The sequence below is a fragment of the Musa acuminata genome, chromosome BXJ2-2 (genome assembly GCF_036884655.1).
Source record: "Musa acuminata AAA Group cultivar baxijiao chromosome BXJ2-2, Cavendish_Baxijiao_AAA, whole genome shotgun sequence".
NCBI classification, from domain to species: domain Eukaryota; kingdom Viridiplantae; phylum Streptophyta; class Magnoliopsida; order Zingiberales; family Musaceae; genus Musa; species Musa acuminata.
Window position 1 is genome coordinate 32,874,551 of NC_088339.1, and position 26,662 is coordinate 32,901,212.

At 37.2% G+C, this 26,662-nt stretch overlaps 3 protein-coding genes and 1 long non-coding RNA gene across 4 annotated transcripts; 2 read left to right on the top strand and 2 right to left on the bottom strand.

Annotated features, from left to right (window-relative positions):
• The first annotated feature begins 461 nt into the window (after nucleotides 1-461).
• Nucleotides 462-5,721, top strand: LOC135606165 (uncharacterized). The gene is made up of 2 exons (XR_010484708.1): nucleotides 462-770; nucleotides 5,445-5,721. It is a non-coding gene; the product is annotated as an uncharacterized LOC135606165 (long non-coding RNA).
• A 1,751-nt stretch (nucleotides 5,722-7,472) lies between these two features.
• Nucleotides 7,473-10,168, bottom strand: LOC135606166 (abscisic acid receptor PYL8-like). Its single transcript, XM_065097006.1, has 3 exons — nucleotides 9,727-10,168; nucleotides 8,939-9,154; nucleotides 7,473-8,024 (listed from the first exon to the last, which is right to left on the bottom strand). Exons 1-3 carry the CDS (start codon nucleotides 9,928-9,930, stop codon nucleotides 7,809-7,811), a joined length of 636 nt encoding a protein of 211 aa, XP_064953078.1. The 5' UTR covers nucleotides 9,931-10,168; the 3' UTR covers nucleotides 7,473-7,808.
• A 5,037-nt stretch (nucleotides 10,169-15,205) lies between these two features.
• On the top strand, nucleotides 15,206-15,940 carry LOC103976485 (non-specific lipid-transfer protein A-like). Its single transcript, XM_009391702.3, has 2 exons — nucleotides 15,206-15,586; nucleotides 15,824-15,940. Exons 1-2 carry the CDS (start codon nucleotides 15,243-15,245, stop codon nucleotides 15,831-15,833), a joined length of 354 nt encoding a protein of 117 aa, XP_009389977.2. The 5' UTR covers nucleotides 15,206-15,242; the 3' UTR covers nucleotides 15,834-15,940.
• A 2,721-nt stretch (nucleotides 15,941-18,661) lies between these two features.
• Nucleotides 18,662-19,338, bottom strand: LOC108952177 (non-specific lipid-transfer protein A-like). The gene is made up of 2 exons (XM_018822251.2): nucleotides 19,015-19,338; nucleotides 18,662-18,778 (listed from the first exon to the last, which is right to left on the bottom strand). Exons 1-2 carry the CDS (start codon nucleotides 19,314-19,316, stop codon nucleotides 18,769-18,771), a joined length of 312 nt encoding a protein of 103 aa, XP_018677796.2. The 5' UTR covers nucleotides 19,317-19,338; the 3' UTR covers nucleotides 18,662-18,768.
• Between the last annotated feature and the right edge of the window lie 7,324 nt (nucleotides 19,339-26,662).

The window sequence follows — 26,662 nt, forward strand, 5'->3', positions numbered from 1 at the left end:
GTGGCTGCTTGCGAGTGCAAGAAATGATATAATTAATGGTTCCTAATCTAATTTAATTTGATTTGGGGGAAGGCTTCTCTCGTTTTCCATGTGTTCTTTCCTCGAATTTTATTAATCTTCTATTTTTCTGAATAAATACATGAAACAAGAAAAAGTAAAAGACTAATAGTAATATAGTGAAAAAAATTATATCGAAGCAATTAACCTAATCAAAATGAAGCAATCAATGCAAAAAGAATAAAAGTAAATCTAAAATGAGCCCTAAATAAAAGGATTCTCTTTATATAAAGGCCTAAAGAAGTGTCTGTTTTGGGCCTTTAATGGCCGAGTGCTTTAGCTCCCAATAATTAACTGTTTCGGAATAATCTACTAAACCCGATCGAACAAAAAAAAGCAATATAATTATGGATATAAATATGGTTCGATCATTTACGAACCGAACCGGGTTTGACCAGACCAACTCGTACGAGCTTGACCGGGACGCTCGCAAAAGATGTAGTTACGAGGTGCTCTCCTTCGTCGGACGAAACATCTCCGAGGCCTTCCGCTCGCTCTTCTGCAGACCGTTTCTTGCAGCCCCGGTCGATTTCTCCCATCACCAGAAGCGAAATCGGCGTACGACTCGTGAGCGGACGATGGAAGTGGCGATGCCTCAGCCGGTTTGCGCTATGGAAGCGCCCGATCTGCTTAACTGCGCCGTCGACACCCCCTTCGACCGCGACAGGTGCCTCCGCTTCCTGGACGCCCTTAGGAGCTGCGTCCTCGAAAAGGTAATTTTATGATCTTATTCGTTCGCCTTCCTGTGTGCTTCGAGTCGGATCGTTCGTTTTTTCGCGTCCTATTTGGTGCGGCCGTATGTGACCGACATGCCGTAGTGTGAAGTTTGTTACGCTCATTTTGTCGAACAGTTGGTGGGCGGCGTTGGGCTGAACTGAGAAATTTGAAGTGGACATGAAGTGCAGCACATTCGAACTCTTGAGTGTCTTCTTTGGAGTGAAACAGATGGGTTGGATTGGTGGCCATCGCGTTACCTTCTTATACCTTTAAAACTAGTACTCGCAATAGTGCTACTTTATATTACGAGAAAACAAAGAAAAATAATTGTTGAGGCTCAAGCATTTCGATAAGGTGCACCAGAGGGGCATGACAAATAGGTTTCTATTCAGCTGCGTCTTGTGCACTATTGCTTGTAACTATGTTGAATGATTATTGCTATTGTATCTTTTGTTGTATGTCTTTTCATGGTAATTTTTGTGGTCATCCTGCATCATGTGTGCAGAAGAAAATGATTCTACCAGCTGAGTGCCAACTGGAATATGTTAATAGTATTTGCAATCATAAAACTTTGAATAAGAAGGAACTTAACAAACCTGCGTGAACCATTCCGATAATACCATCATAACAATATTTGGTGAAATAACCAAGATAAATTTTGTTAGGTTCATGATACAATTGCTACGTTGGTGGTGATTTCGATGTTACTGGTACCCAGGAAAAGGCTTCTTCTTTACATAATAATGTTTATTTTCTTTCGTCTTCAAGGCACTTAAGTATTTCTAACTTATGCAACTGAATATTGTCGAGACAGTCAGCTAACATTGTGCATTTGTGCTTTATGCCTTCAATCTTGTCAGTAATGTTTTGGAGCTCCTTGTTAATGGAGCTACTTGTCTTTCCACTTTTCTATGGTCGTTAATCTATTGAGTCAAGATGGATATGTTATTGACTGAAGCTTTTGTTTGTAGTAGTGTTTCTCTGTTAATTATAATTTGAGATTTAATATAGGTCATGCCTTAGCTACTACTTTTAGTTTTCTAAGAGCTTTTTTGTTTTACTTGGATGAACCTTAAAAGTATTTTCTATTGGGTGTGCTCTTGTTGAGTCATTTAGCCCTGTGGAAAACATATGCTGGCTTTTTGATTGGTGTGTTACAATGCTAGTATTACATATCAAGCCCATACATCTTTAAAGCTGCTTGACATGTGGCACATCAGTGGTCATCAGTGGTAGGGTATCAACAAAATTCTTGGAATATGATCATTTAGAACATGTAGATTGAAGCTGTTCTCAGATTCTGCTGGTAGTTGGATAATATCATCAAATAGGTTGAGTCGTCAGAAGAACTCTAACCATTGATAGCTTAACTTGTACGTAGAAGATCCTTTTGCCACCAATGTTTCTGTTTTTCTCCCTTAACAAACCTGATAATGTCACCTAAAACCTTTTCTCTTTTATTCTTTATACATCACATTAAAATGAGTGGATGTTTGGTTGTTTTCTTTTAAAATAAACAAAGCAAGACTACACATATTGTTGATGTGGTTACCTATCATGCAGTATCGTAAAAAAAAAAGCAATCAGAAATAGGTAACTATTGTATGATTTCATTTCTTATTGAAACAATTTTTAAATACTTATATTTATAGGCCATTGTATAAATTGTTAACCAAAGAATCAGACTCCTTGCTAGTTCATAAAATTCAGAAAATGAAAAACATGGTAACTATGTATCTAAATTAGGTTTCTGCTAGGTAAGATCATTTTATGGTTTTTAGTAGAGGGTTCTATAAGTTAACATAAAGATGAAGTCTAATTGAAGATAATTTAAATTTGGTATCAACAGAAGGTGGTAATGTTGGATAGACAATTTGAACTTGCATGGATTGGAAGTCAGATTGTATCAGCAGAAATCCCCAGCAGTGGTCAGCCTGGTACTTAATTTTAGTGGGTTAGATTGGTCTTGTCTTTGATTCAGCTTTGACATCTTATATGTAATTTCTGAGGACTATTTGTGTCAGTTTCAGATCAGTTTATTCATATGATACAGCTGGACAATGTTCTGTTTGTCTATGCTCGTGTGTTAGTCTGGGTGTCATTTTTAATGTTGGATGAGTTAACCAACACCTTAACATTTTTTGTAGAGGAGTCATAGCTAGGATGAGAGCTGGTGTCAGTTACCACTAAAAACGTGATGTACAGTACAATATGTGCAGGATAAATGTTTTTTTCTTTCCGTCATGGCCTTCTATTTAGTATACATCATTCTATTTTCTTCTTTTCTTTTCCTTCTTCACTTGTACGTTACTGATCTTTCTGCTTGAATGTGCTGCTCAAACTTAAAGCTTCTTCTGCATTTGTCAATGATATGTCAAGATCACTGCATATATGTCAATGCTTTGTCTTCTTTTTTAAATGGGTTTAAAGTTGAACTTACCAGCTATATGTTTGCAGGAACACCATACTTTACTGTCATTAGACATATTCAATTAGTTCTTGTTCTATTGTTAAGAGGATGACCAGCATGTAAATCTATACAACCATGTGTTTGTGAATAAACTAATTGACATCTAGTATGTTAAGAAGTTGTCTCCAATTATTTGTAGTCTATATTAAACCGGGTTAACTAGTGATTTTGCCTCAGGGATGAGAATGTTCTGGATAAATATTGTTTGAGTGAGCTTGCAGTGTTAATAAATTCCATTTATTGCACTTAGGTCTTCCAGGTAGCTATGACTATGATAAACATCTGAGAGAAAATATGGTAAATATTCAAATTCAAGGACATGTGGTGCATGCTTTGAATAATTTTTCGTCATATTTTGGCAGAGAGACTAGTACCTGCACTGAAAACTGATTACATTTTTCTAGAAAACTAGTTTGTTAGCTTTCCTGATGTTAGTCTTTCCATTTGAGCCTTTATCAATTTAAGTGTATCTCGATAACTAGTCCGTCCTGAATATCATGAATCCCACATGACATTAAGATGTGAATTATTTTTCTTTGCCTTCATCTTTGCTAGAAAATAAATTGAGAACTTATTGCTATTCATTGAATTCATGGAAATAAAGTTTTATTTTTCTTAATATTGTTAACAAACAATATTAAGAAAAAATAAAACTTGATTTTCATGATATCGCTTCGATAGAAAATAAGATAAAAGAAAATCATTTAGGATAGTATGGGCATATGCCTAGGAGATCTCCAAATACGGTAGACTGAAGAGGCAAAATGATTAATGTTAGTGGTATGAGGAGAGATAGAGAAAGACTTAAAAAGAATTTAATAGAAATTAAAAAATAAATATTTAAGTACTTTGAACTTAACTAAACATATGACTTTTTACAGATCTCAATAGGGGGAAAAGATTCATGTAGTCGGCTCCAAATAGTTAGGACTTACGGTTTTTTCGTTGTTGTTAACAACTCAAAGTCATATTTCCAATATGTCAGGGTTCTTAATCTCATACCATACCGATGTACCGAGCTTTGCTCGGTACGGTATGACGTACCGAGCGGTATGCCTAAAATAGGCATAAAACCCTCTGAAAAAATAGAAAAAAAAAGTTATGATAAAGTTTTTAAGTTAGAAATAAATATATATTTAGTATAGTTTTAGTAAAACTAATATAAATTAGGTAAGAATACTATCACATATTTTTTTTTGGGCTTTGAGGAGTAGCCTTATGCAAGGTTTGTAATTTCGGTCCATTCCAAATTGTTCTTCCTCTTAATCCTCCTAAATTTGATTCAATCCACAAATCGTTGCTTTGTTGAGTTTATGAGAGTAAAAATGTGAGAATAAGAGAAATAATGTGAGAAAATAAGTTTGAGAGAGTTTAAGAGAGAATGAGAGTGAAATGGATTGAAATAGGGGGGAGGAAAGGGTTTAAAAAACCTTAAGGAGGCCTCCAACAATCAAATTGATCGTTGGAGCATTGTTACCATTCGGTAACGATAGATTTTGATCGTTACCGCCTGGTATAACCTCGTATCGCTCGATACAAGGCCAAATGGCTGATACCGCCTGGTAACGGGCGGTCTGCATGCCGGTTTGCTAGCAGACCGGTACGTACTGTCCGTATCGAGCGGTACGGTACGATTTTACAAACCCTGCAATATGTACTTGGAAGTGTTGTAGATTTATAAAAATTAGGGAAGATGCATCAGTATTAAGTTGCAAGTTAGCTGACGGGATGATCAAAGCTGCTTATGAGTGGGCCATTACTACAAATGCTTTCTCTTTAGTTTTTTTATTTTGGCGGGCACCGACGGATAATTGAAGCATAAGCTATCAGGAGATTGTTCTTCCCTGACAGATGCATGGTTTTGGTGACTGGTAGTGCAAGATTTTGAATCTGTTTCATAATGGCCTTAGGTAGCAACATTTTCAAATGATGCATTGTCTTTCAATTTGGTAAACTGAACAATAGAATGATTGACGTGAGTTTGCATCAGTGCATGAACTTGCTAGGCTTCAATAAAAAGTTTGCCTCAAGAACTTTAATAGGCACAAGGGACTGGATGGCCATACAATGATCAGTATATATATATTTTTTATTTGAGTTGCCATTTTTTAACCTAGTTATGTCATTACAATTGGAAGGACAGCTTGCATCTAACGTGGTTTGATACATTATGTTAATATGTTGATGTTTTCATTGTCAGAAACTGAAAATTTTCGGTGGCAGAACAAGGCCATGCAGCTGAAGCTCCAAAGAGAGAGGAAATCTCTGAACACCAAATGAAAAATGAAGCCATCAAAAGGCACCGGAGAAAATTTTCCCATTCTCGGTACACACTATCTTGTCACCCATTTTTCCTTTCATTCAGTTGCTCAATTGAAGCTGCAGTTGGCTATTGTTACAGGAAGTTAAATAAGATTGAATCACATATGGTGAATGTGTTATTTAATTTGTCATTTGACTTTATTGGTTTATTTGCATTCCTCCAATGTGATAGTTGTGTTGCCTGAAAATGGATCCCTTTGTATCCTCCTCATGTTGGTTGGCATGGAAATGGATTCAAGCTCAAGCCCCACAAGGGAATAGATTGGGAGTTTGAAGTATCGACGTGGATGCGAGAAGCTGATGTGAAACGTAAGTTCTCTCGGTCCCTCCAATACCTAAGTCACTCGAGTTCCTCCTATCTATAGTTCGAGTTTCCAATGCTAGTTGTTTGGATAGTTATGTATGTTAGAATGACCATTGAGGTGGTATAGTTATATCAGTGGCCTAACCACCTCTAAGGTGATTGTTTCAATCATCCAAGTAACATAATGATCGATAAGTTGGTCATTGGCACGAACCAACCACCTATAGGGTGGTAGTTTTAGCCGTTGAGGTGGTACAATGACCACTAAGTTGTTTGATAATGGACCCAACCACCTCTAGGGTGGTGGTTTCAAACCACTGAGGTGATATCGACTACTAAGATGATGGATAATGTGGCCCAATCTCCTCTAAGGTGATGATTTTGATCACTAAGATGGCTTAATGATCGTTGAGATGATCGGGGATAATTTTACACTTTACCGCTTGTGTGGGCATTTATAATATATCCATCCGTGTGCTAAATTATGATGAGACAAATTTTTTCTTTTTATATTAAGAATTAGCCCTTATGCTCGACCTATCGAAGAAAGACCATTAGGCGTGTGATGCTTTTTGAATGATTTGATGGTTATGACTCGTTGAGTCACTTTCTATCTATCAGTGGAAAAACAGAAATGGATCCACATTAGATGTGGGAAGCAAGAGTGGTCAAGACAACATTGGCTTTGAAGGACCACCTCCCTTGAACAAGTGATGTAGTAAGCTTTGAATTAGAAGCAGCTTACTTCCTAGTATAGTCACTACTTTGTTCATTTTTTGAAGCCAGGTGTCAATTTTGGATTGTAATGATGTTTGACTTGTTGAGATTACAAGTGTGTCGAGTTAGCAGCCAAATTTTGAGATGAGAAACTCAATAATTTGCGTTATGTCCATCTGTATATTTTTCACCCTTCATCCTTCCTTCCTCGAGCTCAGCTCGAGATGAGAGACTCTACAATAATAGGAGATTGGAAAAGCTTACCAAAGTCTTTTTGGCGATCGACCATAGCAACTAACTAAGATGCATAAAGGTGTGAACGATGACCGATGAGTGAGACATTAGTCGACCAAGGATTCCTCCCCTCCTGTGTACATAGAAACAAAGGGAAGGGCATTGAACCACTCGCTCGTGCCACTCCTCGAAGCGTACTAGGAAACGATCGACGCATCAACACATCAGGGGCATGGCATCCAATACAGCAAAATGTCTTGTCTTCTTGTGTGTTACACACCGTATCGAAATAAATGATCCTTGGAAGAGGAGATGTACGTGGTCACCTTCTTTGAGGAGACAGTAATATGGATTTATCTCCGTCCCCACAAATGTGGTTTGGACTTGGTAGAAGAAGATGCATGAACGTGTCAACGTCCACCGAGATGACCATCATGACCTTCCAGTCTGAAGGAAGCAAGCAAACAAGGAAAAGGCATGCAGAAGAGATTCCTCGAGCTCTAAAAAGTCAAAGACTGCACAAAATTGACATGTCCATGCTGTCGGCAAGGCCAAAAGTCCAACTAGTCTCACATCTTATCTCTACAGACACAGATAAAAAGAGTGTTGGATCGTCGTCTTTGCACTTCCAATGGCCCAAAGCTGTCAACATAATCATCCAACACCCTGTAAGTGATTGTTAAATGTATGGAGTCATGTAACAACAGTACAAGATTCACATTTGCAGAGGCCAAAGTCCAACATGTCTCAAATCTTATCCTGATGGAACAGAAAGAGTGTCAGATTTTTTTTGTTTACAGGACACAATGAGCCTTAATAAATGCACCAAAGCTGTGAAATAATGATCCAACGCCCTATGGTTCTTACACTCTAATAGAGCTGATGGTCCAATTTACCTCAATGCGAAAACGACACCAAGAACGATCAAGTCATAGAATGAGCATAGCTCGCTCGCTGGTGGCTATCTCCATGTCCCTCGGATGGCTTTTAGCAGTCGATCGGCTCTGTGTAATCCTGAACTGCCAAGCGCTCCGATATGTCAGCCAACGATTTCAGGTTGCACTTGATCAATGCCTCCACGAAGTAGCAGGTCTCTTCCTTTGTGTTCCCATCTGGAACATCCACTACAAACGACTCGATTACCAGAGTTGCTGGTCTACCGTCTATCGTTTCAGGATGGGCGGTAATGATAGATGAGTAGTTCTGCAGTACAAAACGAGATACTAGATAAGCCACAATTCAGTAAAAAGAGTCTTTGATTATTAATAGATACATCGGATTCGATCAAAAAGAAAAAAGGACCACTGCTTGAAGTTTCCTTTGACTCTGGACTTTAGCGATCCTATCAATACCATCAAACAGATAGATTGAATTAGGATAGACAAGAATCTGAACCTGAACCTCAATAAAACACTTGAGAATAAGAATTTCATCGTTGAATAGTCGATTGTTCATAGGAAGGTTGTCAATTTTCCCCACATTTCTAAAGCAAACTACACAGCTATGCAAACTTAAAAAGACACCAGTACCAATAATTTGTAATTGGATAGAACAAAGCGAGGTGAGCTGTAATGTACGACGGTGCTCGAAAGCAGGAATATTTTCATTCCAGATGAACTGGATTAAAACAGGTGATGAAAGTCTAAATCTAAAAGTTTATAGACTGTTAACCTCAAAGTTATTGCTGGAGACCAGTTTCTAATTTCAATTTAATAATGAACAATTTATCCGACCTCAATAAATCGAATCAGATCAGAACAAAAAGAGTACCCAAGCAAATGAACTTTTTTGATGCATCCAAAATATAAACATCAGAACATAACTGCATAAGAAAGCATAGATTTGAGAAGCAGCAATCACTAGCTTCTTCTTACCGAACATGAAGATCTATCTATAGCGGAACGCAATTATATGTTCTCAAAGTGATGATATTACATCATCGATCACAGAGAAGTTCATATATCCAACAGGTTAGTTCGAATTTATGGTTTTGATACACATCGATAGAAAACCATTAACAGGGAACATAACGCTAAAGAAATAGGCTCATTCATGATCATCTGATGTATTTTTTAAAGGAAATAAGACAATAAGAACATCTGAGGAGATCAACACACCTTGAGTCTGTGGTCTCCCCCGACAATTCTGATGCTGAGAACCCGTTCATCGTCGTCGAGGTGCTCCAGCCTTTCGAAGCTGGTGGTCGCAGGTAGTCCAGATTTGATATTTACCTCTCTCAGGCTCCCAACCCCAGTGCCATCCTGCACGATGCATCTGCTAACAAAGGGCTTGTACTTCTGCGGCTGATCAAACCTTCGAACGAGAGACCACACCTATTACGTATCAACAAACAAGGAAGATAGAGCATCATCACTGTGAACGCAACAAATGCCACAACCCAATTCGCATCTCCAACTCTAGATTTATGATTTAACATGAAAAAGAAGCATTTTGGGAACCATCAGATGCCAGTTATAGGAAGATAAGTATATCTAATAGACAAAGAACCCAATCGCTGCATATTCTCGTCGTCCTAGCTACTCTGAAGCATCCAAGATCATCTTTTTATTTAAGGATTCCCAACCGGAAATTCCATTTTAGACAAGCAAAAGTTTCATCAAGAAAAAAGAGAGACAAATGACCTCAAACAAATTAAAAGACCCAACAAATGAGAGAAATCACGATGCATGCACGAAACCTTGTTTCTTCATAAACCAGCTTCAATCAACACCAAATCCAACTTCTGAGAGGGGAAAAAAACGTTTTTTTTCCTTTTTTTGCATGATTTTCCGGGTCTGCTCATCAAATTTTATACCAAACAAAATCCTCGAGAAAATCCATTAGAATATATCTTATCAATCTCGAAGCACCATGTCCAGAGAGAGAGAGAGAGAGAGGATCACACATGGTGGACGGGGGCTTTGATGTGCTTGAATATGGCGGAGCTGCACTGGTTCTCGTTGGCCACATGCCGGTGGAAACTCCGAACATATTCCGCCTCCAACGCCCGGCACTCGGTCCCCGGCGGGTTCATCTCGTCAGCGAGTCGCCAAAGAGCCGGCACCTTCGACTCCGCCCCCCCGCAGCCGCCACCGTTCATCCGCACCATCCAACTCCTGTCCCGGCCCCCGGTAGCACGATCGCACCCGATCGAATCCGGGGAAGCAGCAGCAGCAGCAGCCACAGCAATCAAACCAAATACCCTCCACCCCTTCCTCCCAAATCGCTTCGCTTCCTTCCTCGAGCTTCTCCACTCACCTTGTACGACCTCTTTCACCCACAGAAAAGGGATATTCTACTTCTATATACCAACATCTCTCTCTCTCTCTCTCTCCACCGTCCTCTCGTCGCCCGCAGAAAACATACGATCCCACGAAGGAAAAAACGTCCTGGCGGCGGCCCCGCCGCTTCATCTCTACAGATCCATTCTTCTACTGACACCCTCATCGTGGACCCTTTATTACGGAAAAGCCATCACGGTTTTGTCATCGGCTCGGCCGCCGCAGTGGAGCGGTGATGTGCTTTCAACCTCAGGTAACACTGGGCGGTGGCGTATCCGTAATTTAAGCCAACGACAGTGGCATTTAAATGCAAATAATGGGCTTCTTGCTTGTCGATGAGGTTGGCATCACAGGTAGACCATAACGTCACCCCTTAGTTGACCGTTGCTTCTGGTGGGCCAACAGCGAGCGGGTCCCGCCGATGCGCCTGTTTTCGGCGGTTTATATATTAATATATATTTACCATTACAAATATTAATGCAGTATATATATCTCGAGATGTTTCCGAAAGGTTCTTCGAATTTCGAAGGGCGTGGCCGTCGCACGGCCGTCCGTCCGTTGCGGCGGCGCCCCTGCGAAGCTGTTTTTACGTGTCAATCCTCCGTAAAGTTGGGAAATAACATACTGTTATTACAATTTCTAATCTCATATAAAACATACGATTATTTTTTAAAAAATCTCTTTTTATTGATTCTTTTAAAAAAGTTTCTTCGGTTATCAATTTTTTCATCAGGTATTTTTTTTAATATCCTATATACCTCTTATTATCACCACTTTGTAACGTGCATCGTCACCTTCGTCCCACTATAGTGTTTTATCATTTTTGATATCCTATTTCAACTTAATTATCTTCTTTCCTTTAACTAGATTTTAATTGACCTCTTATATTATCCTTTCGATGTAGGTCCATATAAAGATCAACATAACGATAACATCACCATGGGGCCCATCAACAATATGAATGAAAGCCTCGGAATGCTCATTCTCAAGGATCTTTTTTTCGATAGAGATGGAGTTGCCAACGGGGACATATAAGGGGTGTCGGGTGATGGGTATGACAGAGGCAATGCGACAAGATGAAGGTGCCCATAACAAGGCAACGAGGTGAAAGTGACCATGACCAAATGGAGAAACGATTGACAATATCCACCTAAATAAGGAGACGACAAGAAGAGATATTTAGAATATTTGAGAAGAAAATATACTGATAGGGAGAACATCGTTAACCAATCATCATCGGACACATGACATTCATATGGTGCTCTGGATGGAAGGAGAAGACAAAGGTCAACCTCCATCTATTTGTCCACGTGGACACGGGTTTAAGGTAGGCAATTCTAGGTTGTTCCTTATTGCCCATGTGGAGGTTGTTGGAGGGAGTTAGAGGCTACCTCTTCATAGAATATTTCATCAATCTTTTACGACCAGGTATAAAAGCTCATATTCAACACAATAAAGAAGAGGAGTTACCTTTTTTGACAACTTGCGTTGACACTCATATACCTCGGGTTACTAACTTGGGTATTGAAGGAATCGAATCACGAAATCTCTCTTGACCTCGATCTTTATGCAGGTGGTACCTCGGGAGCTCGACGTTTTCATCTTGGATACACCTTGGACAATCTTGTGTATATAGGTTCGGACCATGTCGGGTTGACTATGACATCAATGACTTCTTCCCCTATAATTTTGGCACTAGAAAAAGGGCTTGATGTCGTAGGAATGACCATTAACCGACCCTCTCAATAAAAACTAGAGCGAAGAGGCTTTACCTTTGACTCACAAGAGGGGTAGTAACTACCCTTTATACACGAGTGAATCCACCTTGACGTAGACATCGATGCAATAGTGGTGTTTATTCAACGACCTAGCTCTCTTACAACGAAGGATGATCCCGAGCAACCTATTCGTTTTCGTTGATGTGTTCTTAAATCTCACTCAACAAGTACAGACGCTAACAAGCATGATATAGGTCGTCGTTCTGCTTTTGCCTCAATTAGCCTAATAAGTGGTGCCACTAGCACAACAGCCATCAATGGCTCTATCATGGCCGGCACCGATACCTATCAAGGTTCCCTAACCCGACGTGGTGTCGACATCCCGAGAGTGCCCAAGACCCATCAAACCGTTAGGCGAGAGGGCACTTCGGTCCCTAATCATGGCATTCAGTAGACCATGTTAGCACTCTATCTTACCTGAATCCAAAGCCCAATCGATGGATTCGATTAAGGATTTCCTGTAGATCCAACTATGGTAGATGGATCAACGTTTGAAGGAGATGCGATAAAAGTTTCAACAATCAAAAGATGAAACGTTGGTCGACCTTATCTCAAATCGATCACTGTTCACCTAGAAAATCTAGGAAGAACCAATTCTAAAAAACTTTCAACTCTCATCCTTGTAAGCATTCAATGGTAGTGTGACGGAGCACATTGTAACTTTTTATTGGGAAATCCTTGGGAGTGACATCACATACGCAGCGGAAGAACAAGAAAACAAAATCCCTGATTCCCAAAAAGATGTTCGTCGTCGTGCGAAGATTGGTACGCAAAAATCCGTGAAACATGAAACTGCGTATAGAGTAGATTGTGTTACCTAGGGAGATCGTATATCCCTGTTTCCTTGCAGATCCTTATGAGAGGGTGAAGGAGGTCAAGCGTTCTCCTCTCTAGCGGTGATCCACACAGTAGGGTTGCGATGACTCTCCTCAAAACTCCAAGCCTACTCAGAGGTGGAGATAGAGAGGAGAATAAGAAAAGACAAACAAAAGCTCTCTAGCCTATGGGGCTCTGAATCCCTCCTATTTATAGAGGTCCCCTGTCAAACCCTAATGGGTACTCCCCTAGTGGGTATTGGATCTGCATCCAATAAGACAAGGGCTCCGTCGGATATCTCATATCCGAACCTCTATTCATCGCAATGCCTACCATATGTGTGTGACCCTCTAGGCCCAATATCGAGCTGGCCGTGAGTCATACCTGTTAGAACTCCTTCTAACTCAGTGAATTATTATCTCTGTAATAATTCACTCGACTCATCAACTACGGACGTACTAGGCCACTACGCCGTAGTCCCCAGACGATACAGGAGAATCCAATCCATTGGACCTATCTGTCCTTAGTTACCGTGTACCTATAGTCCCTCATCCATCTAATATCCCAGAGACCGTATATCGAGCATGGTGTTGTCAGACCCATACGGTTTCTTCTCGAGTCTTACTCTAATCGGATTATCCTAGAGAACTCTTTCTCTCTCAACCCGAATTATCGAGCATGGTGTTGTTGAACAAATGGATAGTACTCCTACGACACGAGGACAGGATTGTTCACACAGAATGAGGCAGATCCATTAATAATGGAATCGATCGAGGCAAATTACATCCTTGAAATACAAGGAACACATAGTTAGTTGTTACATGATTAACATGCGTGAAACTGAGAGAGCACAGTTCATGACTTGAATATAAGAAGGTTAACATAATAAATAGCTTAAAGGTAGGAAAATGTTGTGGTCTCGGTGTCATTGACTAGGGAGCCAATACAGTCTGATTCAATTCCAAAGGTAAAGATTCATCCGTGGTGCCCACTTAGGGGCGAGAGTGTGACACGAACGGGGGAGTTGAGATGGGAGATAGACTTTTGATATATTATTGACTTACGATGACGGTCCTGCGATCGTCCCAAATATGGCTTGTCTGCTAAAGGGAGCTTGAAGTCATCCCGAGGTATACCTCGACCATGCCTGGGAACGTTCAACCTCACCTCAAGGTATCTCTTAGATGCGCAATGTCCTACAAAAGCGATCAACGACGGGGTGTCACGAATGGTCATCGTGCACCCGTAACAACTTCGTTCAATAAGTCGTTCGTCGTTTTTGCATGCTTATATAGAGATATGACAACATGTTTTGCCTTGATTTTGTGTGTTTTTTATTGAAAAATGTAAGCAAAGATAGTTCGTAGCGCTACAATGCGATCGCTCGCGCCTCGGGCTAAATTACCCAAAAATGGCTCCATTTTCACATGCTATGGCTTATTTTCTACATATCGCAATTGCATACAAAACGTCAGCCATCTCAGCACCCTGGAACCCCTTGGGTGGCATAGGCCTAGATGGGGTTTTAGTATAGTGTCGAGCGTTGAACAATCATCACAAGTTCGCACATTAACTTGATGGGAACTTGCCTTCACGCTCGACACCCAGTGAGCAATTATTTGTGAAATTATAACTGTTCGTTCTACCTTCTAAAGTTATTATTTTCTTCTTCCTCTCTTTTCTCTCTTGCACTCAAAGTGCTCGCTAAATTGTTTGTAAAGCTTCCCACTTCGCGAGACGTCAGGATTTGTCCGTCGCTTGTTTTCAATCAAATCAACTTTCTGTTTTACAGGTCCTTCAAGACCAGTACAAGGTTGCAACTAGGCTGACCCTTTGCGGATGCATATGTTGTAAGGGTGCCTCATGACTTAGACAATCTCAGCTATGTCCGAGGAGTTGGCATAAGGGTGCTTCACGACTTAGGCAACTCTAACTTAGTCTGTGCCTTTGCCACAAGGGTGCTTCACGACTTAGGCAAATCCAACTAAGTACGTGATAGGGGGATTTCTTGCTTTGACCCCTTCAACGAACAAATTAGTAATCCAAAGTCACAAATATGAGTTCAAATAGTTTTAAATGAGTTCTTCCCCTTCCTTCCCTATTTAGATGTATTTTTATATCTTAAAGGAAGGAAAAAATGTTTGTAATGTCCTTTTTGTCATGAAAGAAAAAAAAAAGAAAGTTTTACTTTTCTTATTATAAAGAAGATAAAAGAAGTTTGTTACCATAATGGATTACAAAGAAGCTTGTGTTTCTTATCTTGGAAATTTATGCACGCAAATAACTTTGGATGACACGAGATAACTCATGCAAAATCCGATCGGATTCAAAGTCTCTGGTCAGATGGCACTTTCGCTTGAAATCTTTGTCTTGATTTAATTGCATCAAATCAGTAATTGCCTGATTAACCTCTATCATACAACAATTTAATCACGGCATTCTACCTCGTCTCTCTTTCCTATATATGTGCCATTGCCTTCTTGCGTGGTTTGTTGCAGTCGTCGCAGTTCATCTTTGTGCGAGTGTACTGCTGCTTCTGTAGGCGCATGGCTCGTCTCTTGTTGCTCGTAGCGATTCTGGCGGCCGCCATGCTGAGGGCGTCGTCGTACACGCACACGGACTGCGAGATAGCGCAGACGGCGTTCGGTGAATGCGTGCCGTACGTGGCCGGGAAAGACCCGTCGCTCTCACACCAGTGTTGCAGCGCCGTCAGGAACATCAAGGAGCTGGTACCCACGGTGGAGGACCGCCGGGCGATCTGTGCATGCCTCGTGCAAGAACTCAAAGATGCCGGAGGTTCTGTCGACTCGTCAAAGGCCAAAGGCCTTGCGGGGGGTTGTGGCGTCTCCACCAACGTCATCCCCACCAGCCTCAGCTTTGACTGCTCCAAGTAAGAACCCGTTTCTCTGTTTCTCTCCGCTGCATGCTCGATTACTGTTATTTCATGCAAGCAAACGATTAAGTAGTCGTCGTAAATTTACACTTAGTTTTGTGTTCGAGAAAGATTAAGCGATTGCATATTTTTCTGAAAATTATAAAGTTTCCTTGAGAGAAACATTATGTATAGAGAGGTAAAAGTTTTATATTGACTTTGAATTGATATATTATTGTTGTGTGTTTTTCGCAGGATTGCATGACTTGGACAGTACGTGTAGGAGACCGAGAGATGGAAGAGATATTTATATGCATGTCTCTTTGTGTTGGGAAATAAATCGAATAATAGTGAATGAACTTTTGGCTGGACTTTATTTGATGTTTGTTTTTCATTTTCCACTGGAAACATACGTTACTACTACCAAAGATGCACGCAACAAATACAAGGATATTTAAATATTGATCTAATCTATCTTCCACCAATCTACAATTAAAACAACATTAATCTCTCTTCAATCCAGAAGCTTTGTGATACATCCCATCAATTTTATTGGTTTTATATAAGCATAGCAATCTCGAACAAGATAGTAAGACCCAGGAATTCAATTGATGAATCAAGAAATTTGATTCATGTTATTAAGCAGCTCAGCACAAAATACAGGGTTTTATAGACACATTGCTTCCTCTGTCAATACATCTAACAGACTAGAAACTGAAGCTTTCATACATTTACCACGTAACATCTATGTTACATTTACCTAAACACTAAAACATGAAACACTCTTATGGCATTAGAGAGGCTATAAAGAAGGCACATCTTGAAATTTATGAATGCAAATCTGCATTGATGCAGAGGTGACAACCACCATGCCAGCATTAGAACTTTACCACCACCACACTGATGTTGTCTACGCTGCCCCGAGAAATGGCAAGCCTGACCAACACAGCAGCTGCTTCTTTAGCAGCAGAATTAGACACTCCACATGGGTAACCATCGGATGCCAAGACCTCGAGGCATTTCCCGATCACCCTGCATGCCATCTCGCTCGATATGACATCCCACAGCCCATCGCTTGCTAGTATCAGGAACTCATCCTTCTCGGTGCGACCAGTCACCGTAAGTTCAGGATCCGAGCTGACGTATGGCTTCAGAAGGTAATCCCCTGTAGTTCGGGATTGAGAAAGCCAGAATTTGATGAGTTGAAATAAACTTACTGTGACTCAAGTGACAGAGAAGCCATCGATTCAGAAATAATATGGTATACTTGCATTTTACATATTATTTATCCAACATTTGTAAATACTTTTTTTTTTTTTCTACTCCTGTCATTCCTTTCAATAAATCAAATATTCTTACCATCATAATGAATTTTGTATTTTATTGATGGTATAATTTTTTAGTTTTTGAAGGGATATATATATGTATATGGTAATATAAGATTTAGAGGTATAATTATGAAAATCAAGTGAAATTTATCATTTTACCTTAGTAATATAAGGATAAGAAGAAATATATATCTTAATTATATGTGTGTATATATATATATATATACATAATATAATTTTTAATTTTATATATTCTTGAAAAGCTTTTCTTTTTGGGTTTTTTTTTATAAGGTGCCTCCAACATTCAATTTTTTCAGTTAATTTCTGATAGGGAAAAAAATCATTAACGTCCTTTTTAGCCTAATGTGGTCTGAACCCATATGATTGTTCGATGTACCTTTGATGTGGTAACTTTAAGCTTCCGATATATCATCGGTATAAAGATTGAGATCTGAAAAAGATTTTTTTGACCAAATTCCTCCGACATCTAAGTTAATAATCCAAGGCATATGAGTGTAGACGTTGCTTGTCAAAAAAGGTAACTCTCCTTTTTCATTATGTTGCTAAGCTTTTATATCTGGTTGTAAATAGGTAAAATATTCTATGAAATATTCTACGGGAAGACAACATGAAACCGTTATAAAAGAGACCAGACGCGAATTCTGGAGTCTTCGTTTATAGGCTTATCAAAATACTACTATGACAACAAATCAACTGCTTTACAACAGTTAGCAGAATCCAAATTATAGAACAACTCTTCATCTTTTTTATTATATGCCATCCCAAATATTGAATGATTAGCTTTTGAAATTGCAAGGCACTTAGGTTATCAGTGTTGTCAAGTCTCTTCATTACTATTTCTTCTATGACTGGCGTATCTATATTTCTGAATCGATGGCTTCTCTGTCACTTGAGTCACAGTAAGTTTATTTCAACTCATCAAATTCTGGCTTTCTCAATCCCGAACTACAGGGGATTACCTTCTGAAGCCATACGTCAGCTCGGATCCTGAACTTACGGTGACTGGTCGCACCGAGAAGGATGAGTTCCTGATACTAGCAAGCGATGGGCTGTGGGATGTCATATCGAGCGAGATGGCATGCAGGGTGATCGGGAAATGCCTCGAGGTCTTGGCATCCGATGGTTACCCATGTGGAGTGTCTAATTCTGCTGCTAAAGAAGCAGCTGCTGTGTTGGTCAGGCTTGCCATTTCTCGGGGCAGCGTAGACAACATCAGTGTGGTGGTGGTAAAGTTCTAATGCTGGCATGGTGGTTGTCACCTCTGCATCAATGCAGATTTGCATTCATAAATTTCAAGATGTGCCTTCTTTATAGCCTCTCTAATGCCATAAGAGTGTTTCATGTCTTAGTGTTTAGGTAAATGTAACATAGATGTTACGTGGTAAATGTATGAAAGCTTCAGTTTCTAGTCTGTTAGATGTATTGACAGAGGAAGCAATGTGTCTATAAAACCCTGTATTTTGTGCTGAGCTGCTTAATAACATGAATCAAATTTCTTGATTCATCAATTGAATTCCTGGGTCTTACTATCTTGTTCGAGATTGCTATGCTTATATAAAACCAATAAAATTGATGGGATGTATCACAAAGCTTCTGGATTGAAGAGAGATTAATGTTGTTTTAATTGTAGATTGGTGGAAGATAGATTAGATCAATATTTAAATATCCTTGTATTTGTTGCGTGCATCTTTGGTAGTAGTAACGTATGTTTCCAGTGGAAAATGAAAAACAAACATCAAATAAAGTCCAGCCAAAAGTTCATTCACTATTATTCGATTTATTTCCCAACACAAAGAGACATGCATATAAATATCTCTTCCATCTCTCGGTCTCCTACACGTACTGTCCAAGTCATGCAATCCTGCGAAAAACACACAACAATAATATATCAATTCAAAGTCAATATAAAACTTTTACCTCTCTATACATAATGTTTCTCTCAAGGAAACTTTATAATTTTCAGAAAATATGCAATCGCTTAATCTTTCTCGAACACAAAACTAAGTGTAAATTTACGACGACTACTTAATCGTTTGCTTGCATGAAATAACAGTAATCGAGCATGCAGCGGAGAGAAACAGAGAAACGGGTTCTTACTTGGAGCAGTCAAAGCTGAGGCTGGTGGGGATGACGTTGGTGGAGACGCCACAACCCCCCGCAAGGCCTTTGGCCTTTGACGAGTCGACAGAACCTCCGGCATCTTTGAGTTCTTGCACGAGGCATGCACAGATCGCCCGGCGGTCCTCCACCGTGGGTACCAGCTCCTTGATGTTCCTGACGGCGCTGCAACACTGGTGTGAGAGCGACGGGTCTTTCCCGGCCACGTACGGCACGCATTCACCGAACGCCGTCTGCGCTATCTCGCAGTCCGTGTGCGTGTACGACGACGCCCTCAGCATGGCGGCCGCCAGAATCGCTACGAGCAACAAGAGACGAGCCATGCGCGTACAGAAGCAGCAGTACACTCGCACAAAGAAGAACTGCGACGACTGCAACAATGCAATTAAATCGAAGACAAAGATTCCAATCGAAGTGTCATCAGACCAGAGACTTCGAATCCGGCCACAAGCGTAAGAGAGATTTGACGGATATGTATATATACCCCAATCAAGCTGTACTATTACGTATGATCATCTTTTTCTTTTTTGATTTGATATTTTGGCAGACACATAATCGATTGATACTAACGTCGGAGTCCTCACATTTGATGTATGCGAATGTAGAAACAAATCAAAAGAGAGAAAAAAATTTAATTAAAGAAAGATGTTATAAAAAGTTCAAATTTTCTTATTTATGTTTCTTCTTCTTCTTAGATCTCATTAATCTGCTGCTATTATACGGAGTTGTTTTTATCTCAAAATATAATATCATGATTATATTTGTTACATTATAATGTCAAACATCACATTGAAATTATAGTTTTGTGGTTTGTGAAATTGATGTGTTCAGAAAGCCACGGAACCTCATAAAAAAAATATTTTTTTAATACTTATAAAATATATTTTGATAATTTAATATTAAACAATAATATATTAATTTATTATTTGATATTCATGTATAGTCTAAAAATGCTAACAATCCCATTAATATTATCAACTCAATCTATTATTTATTATTTTTAAATAACACCTTCAAATAAAATCTTTAAGTTCGAAGAACTATAAAGACTTAAAGCATTAGAATTATCTTAAATCGATTTGAACCGATGAAACTTATCTAATTTAGTCAACCAATAAGCACAAACCAATAAAGAAAGAAGAATTTGGATTATGTCATAAAATGCTAGCCTAGATCAAATCGATCCACCCATTGGACAAGGCACATGTGCTGCACATGCTTATCCTAAGTATCAGGTTGGAATGAGGTACAACAGACTAGATAGAGGGACGATAATATATCTAGCATCGACCACATAGCTTAGTGGGCTTAGCTTTATGAATTAGGCTAAGTCTTATCGTTAAACTCGATCATGCTTGGCTTGCAGGTTGAATCATGTTTGGCCATATAGGTTACATTATATTTGGCTACATAGGATGGATTATACTTGATCACATAACTAGGGTAGACAAAGACTCACATATGAAAAAATACATGAGCTATTAAGTGAGATGTGACATTAGACTACTTTTAAATAAGGTGATAAAATATTATAAAATAATAATTAACCTTAAATCTATTTTTTCATAAAAAATAATTTAAATTCATGAGTCTAAATTAAAAACTAATCAAATTATACAAATACACACATAATTCCTTGTTTGAAACATAAATATATCTAATTAAATATATAAAAACTATTTATTAATATTAAATTTACTAATCAATCTAACATCAATATTTATTAATCATAAAATTTTAAAATCAAAATATTATTATGCATCATACAAATTATAATAATTCTAATATAAAAGATTTCAAAATATGAATAAAAGTTAATAAAAAGAAAAAAAGAGAATCCTACCTCTCCTTGAGGATCTCTTTTCAATTCTCCCACTATCAAGTTGGGTGAGAAATGAGTGAGGGGGAGCCCTTTTATATAGGAGAAAATGAGCTCTCCTAAAATGATAAGCAATAATTAAATTTTTATTTTTATTTTTAATTTATTTTTATTTTACTTTTGCATATAAAGATAGAATTATAATATTTATTTCTTATAATTCACACATAAAAAATAAAATTTAAATTATTTATTTTTTAGAAATTTATATTATATTAAAAATAAATTAATTAATGATTTAATTAATTGATAAAATTTCTAACTCATTCAATATGAATTTTTGGATGGACATCAACAATGGCGGGGAAAATATCGTTGATGTCCTTGTTAGCAATAACATGGCCATAATCCGTATATGCGAAGTGGTTTGAGGTGAAAAGCGTCTTCTCCCAACTTATCACTTGCATAAAGATCAAAGTCAAGAGAGACTTCTCGAGCTGATCCCTTCGATATAAGTCAGCCCCGAGATTAACTTCTCTATGTCTAAGTTCTTGATTTTGTGTCCTCTTACCTAAAGTTGAGGATATGTTTTTATACCTAAGATAGAATATTCCATAAAGATTCTACAGCTGCACGTGAACTTCCAAGAATATTCTTATGAATATTTTACAAGGGAGACGGTTTGTAATCGACTCAAGTTGTCCCGTTGAACTTTTGAGAATATTTCAATGAATATTCTATATGGGAGAATATTCCAATGAATATTCTTATTCCATAGACTCCCGAAAATATTTTTATGAATATTTCGTAAGGGGACTCTCTAGAATATTTTTATGAATATTTTATAAGGAAGATTTTAACTATATCATTTATGATTTCACGTGACTCATTCTTAAACATTTTTGAAATCTTTCATATGTAGCACATCAATAGTCCATATTTATTCACAAGATGGCTAAGGCTAAACATAGATGAGAAAAAAATACCATTTTGATTATCGCTAGTATAAAGGTTTCAATTAATTCGAGAATATTCTTTTCCGATCCTATGTCTTCGACGAGCCACCAACCAGGTAAAAAGCCCGCGTCGAACGTGGTGGGTCCCGTGCGCTTCTCTGCCTGATGTCTCAGCGTGGCAGGCGATCACAGCGCAAAACCATCCTCTCTTCTTGATATTATTATTATTAAGAAAAAAAAAGAGCATTTATTTTTTTTCTCTCTCTTATAAAAAGAAAAGAATCTGTGACTCTTCTTTCTTTTTCTCTCTCTCTCTCTCTCTCTCACTGTGTTGATAGGTAAATTGTGTCTCGTCGAAGAGACTCACCTTCGCCTCTTCGAAGGGTAAAAAGTTGCCGACCACGTCGGATGGTGTGGTATATCGGTGGTGAGCGAACCATTGTTCTCGTCAAGGAATGAAGTGAGGTTGTGCAATTTCTGACCATAATCAAATCTACCTTTCAGAAATATATCAAATTAAAAATTATATTAAAAACAATATATATATTATTAAGATATATATTTCTTCCTATCCTAATATTATTAAGAAAAAATGATAAATTTCACTCGATTTTCATAATTATCCCTCTAAATCTTAGACTACCATATATATATATATATATATATATATATATATATATATATATATATATATATATATATATATATATATATATATATATATATATATATATATCCCTTCAAAATCTTGTTTCTTGGCTTAAAATAAAATATATAATGAGTAACCATTTCGTCAGTATAAATCTTTATAGTTTTATTTAGATAAGTATGTCGTGTATATAATCTTTCAAAATAATTAACATAAAATATTTAATAATAAGCTCTTCATCATATATGATTTCTTTAGTAAGCATAACTCTACAGTATAATATATTCGAAATAAAAAATATTTTATATCAAAATAATTTAAAATTATTATATGCACATATAGAAAACATAATAAATTCAAATTTATGGACTTATATACCTTATATCATAAGTTGCATGTGTAGTCTTACATCACACGTCATTGTATAATATAATATATATGTATATATATATATATATATATATATATATATATATATACTATCAAACTATACGTTAAAATATATACATACATTTTTATATTATATGTCATAAAATATACATGCACTCTTACACCATATGTTATAGCATGTATATGCATTACACGTCATAACATATCTATACACTCTTACACCGCATGTCATAGAAAACACATACACTCTCTTATCGCACGTTATCATATATATATAATATATTTTTTTTATCATAATTCATATATTTTTATATTTTTAAAATATATTTATATTTAGCTTATAGCTCATGACAATTATATAATTCGAAACATATTTTCAAGATATATTATGAATTTGATAATTTATAGGACTATTATTTTATAGTGAATTAAATTTGTACTTACTTGATTTAACTAAAAAATAAAAATATCATTAAAAGATCATGTTCATTAATGATCGAGTATGCTATGAAGTGCTACACATATCAAAGTGGGAGCATAGGGTCACGAAATGTCTGAATTAAGAATCTTACCTCTTGAATTATTGATTTATAACTATTCATAATAAAATTTATAGAATTATATTGATAAAATTCCTAATAAAATATACTATACTCAACCAAAAAATTTATCTAAATTTTATTATTAATTTAATTTTAATAATTCATACTATAATCAAATGAACTAGCTAGTATCACTTAAATCATCGTATAATTGTATGAAAATATTTATCTTTACTATTTTCGATGACCAAATAATCTTGAATTATCATAAAATTTTGTAAAAAACTAGGAGATATATAGAACTAAATGCTCACTAATTTTATCTAGAAATAAAATCATTTGGAGGCTAAACTATTCTCCTAATTCAACTATCAACATCTATTTTATTTTGTTAAAACTAGATTGGGACTATTTAAATTTATAAACCTCATATCTTAATGTACAAATGTGATATTTACTCAATTCTAAATTTTACATAACATTAAAAAGATAGAACCTAATCATATCCCTAAGTGAGTCACCTTAGTCCGAATAGAATATTTTCTTAAAAAATAGGGGATTATAAGTATATTAGATTGGACCGTCATAACTATATGCACAGATCTCATATTAAACACATACCAAATGTCTTAGAACTATAAAATATTGATACAAAATATATCTAAAAATTAATATAAATTAAAAGTCTAAGTTACTCAAAAGTAGTTGAGAATATCAGTCTAGAATCTATAAAACTGAAAGCTTAAGAATAGCAAGAGACTAATTAGGTTTTTCTTATTCAACCTTCATTGGAATTAGGGTTTCCTAGCTTCTACGAGAAAAAGTAAGAGAATAGTTAAAAAAAAGAGAGAAAGTGTCATAAGTCATCAGATTGATAAAGATGATGAGACCAAAATAAGATAGAGATGCTTAAGAAATTACCTTGAGATTTATAGTTCAATCTTTGGACCTTATTTCAAGTTTTTTCTTCTTCTTTTACTAATATAATTATAAAGTTGTAGCAATTTCAATTGAGTCGAGTTCAGTTTGACAAAGATAATATTTTTGGTCTAAAATCATCTTTCAATCTTACTTATATATCTCAACATTTTTAGTATAACACTCATCTTTGATTTGCATTATTATTTAAGTTTTTATTACTCTATCCATACTTATTTAAGTTTTTATTACTCTATCCATACCTATGTAGATTATTATCCTTTTTATAGATGATGTTTAAAACTCAAACTTTTTTACTTTAATCATAATTAGACTCATCCAAACCTTGAGATTCACTTAAGGCCAATTAAAATTCAACCACCACTTCTAGTCAATATATGCATATTTATTATCATAACTTAACCTAATATTCAAGTTTGTTAGCATATATTATTTTGTTATGCTAAAGAACCATATCTTATTACTACAAAATATGCTTAAAGTAGATATTAACGTTTATGCATGCTTAACTAATATTTCATAGAGCATTGAGAATTATACTTTTGAAAGCATATACTTCAACTTTAAAAAAAAAATATGAGCAATTCATTTATCATATTTATGAAGCATAAACATCACAAGTCGTATCACTAAGTGAGAATAATATATACATATTATTTTTGTTTCTATTGATGTATATGTTCAAATTTAATATGTATAAGATTCGGGCATTACAAAGGAGGTCAAGTTGGACTTGGCCAACCTATGCAACTTAGGCTCACCTTGAGCTCTCCGAAGAGTTAGGTCAGGCTTGTCTGACCTATACACCTTGGGTTCTCTAAGGAGGTCAGGGTGGGTTTGGCAAATCTATGCACATTGGGCTCTATAAGAAGGTCAAGATGGGTTTAGCAAATCTATGCACCTTTGGCTCATCTCGAGCTCTATGATGAGATCGGGTCAAGCTTGGTTGACCTACGCACCTTGGGCTCTTTAAGGAGGTCAGGGTGGGTTTGGCAAATCTATGCACCTTGGGCTCATCTCGAGCTCTATGATGAGATCGGGTTAAGCTTGGTCGACCTACGCACCTTGGGCTCTCTAAGGAGGTCAGGGTGGGTTTGGCAAATCTATGCACCTTGGGCTCATCTCGAGCTCTATGATGAGATCGGGTTAAGCTTGGTCGACCTACGCACCTCGGGCTCTCCAAGGTTGTGTCGGACTTGATTGACCTAAACATCTCGGGCTCTCTAAGGAGGTCGAGTTAGTCTTGGCCGACCTACAGACCCTAAGAGTTTGATGAGGTGGCAATCTCTTAAGACATATCTTATGTCATTATGTGATGCTCATCCACGTGGGGCGCAATAGTATCATTTAGATGCTAACCCCCAAGGATGCTTTAGGCATTTGTAGACTCTTACTCTTGAGGAGGGCACATCGAGCATCCTCAAATGCGCATTCTTATAGAAGTACGTTAGTGCCATTGAGATACATACCCCCGAGAAGTGTACATCGAATATTTTTGGACACACCCTATAGGGGCACGACAGTGTCATTGAGATGCTCACCCCCGAGGAGGGCACTACTAGTCATAGGTGCCCAACAAGCCAATCACGTGAGTGATGACACATGTGACATGATACATATTCTTTTTGCTTATTATATTTTTGATATCTTATAACTTTATATTGTTTGTTGTATATATGCAAATATATTGTGATGTCTATGAATTTGTGCAATGGGAATTGGATCATGATGAGATCACAATAATGAGACTGATTCACCTTTAAACATAGACCTTAAATAATCATAGTCATAGGTTACTCGAAAGGGACATCAAGATAACTAGATAAATTAGTGTACTGTATACCCATCTATATGATGGTGGTAGTTGGTCTCATAGCTGCTTATGTGGGGACACTAGGGCTACAGTGTAGGTGCTCATTGGAGAATGATCCATTCATGGAATGCTATATGGTTAATAATATCTCATTATCAAACAATGATTTTATTATTCCAGTGGTGCACCTGGTTCTTAGACTTGAGACACCAAGAATATCCTGTTTACTCCACTCTTTAATATCGGACTTATAGGCTTTGAAAATTCAGATCTAGCACAACTAGTTATCGGGAGTGATAATTAACTTTACGAGGATTATTGAGTGTCAAATAGAGAATCATCTACTCTCGGTGTCATGAGAGGAATATCTCATGTATTCTTGCTCAAACAAATCACTAGCCAGGGTTATTTGGATTGAGAGAGAAAGAGTACTTCAGGAGAATTCGATTAGAACGAGACTCGAGCATAAATATTATGGGTTTGACTGTACTATGCTCGGTATATGGTCTTTGAGATATT

Coding starts and splice junctions, on each gene's coding strand:
- LOC135606166 (XM_065097006.1), bottom strand. CDS start 9,930: ATGGTGCGGATGAACGGTGGCGGCTGCGGGGGGGCGGAGTCGAAGGTG. Junction 9,155..9,726: donor TCAAAGCCCCCGTCCACCAT/GTGTGATCCTCT, acceptor GATACGTAATAG/GTGTGGTCTCTCGTTCGAAG. Junction 8,025..8,938: donor GGGGAGACCACAGACTCAAG/GTGTGTTGATCT, acceptor TTTGTACTGCAG/AACTACTCATCTATCATTAC.
- LOC103976485 (XM_009391702.3), top strand. CDS start 15,243: ATGGCTCGTCTCTTGTTGCTCGTAGCGATTCTGGCGGCCGCCATGCTG.
- LOC108952177 (XM_018822251.2), bottom strand. CDS start 19,316: ATGCTGAGGGCGTCGTCGTACACGCACACGGACTGCGAGATAGCGCAG.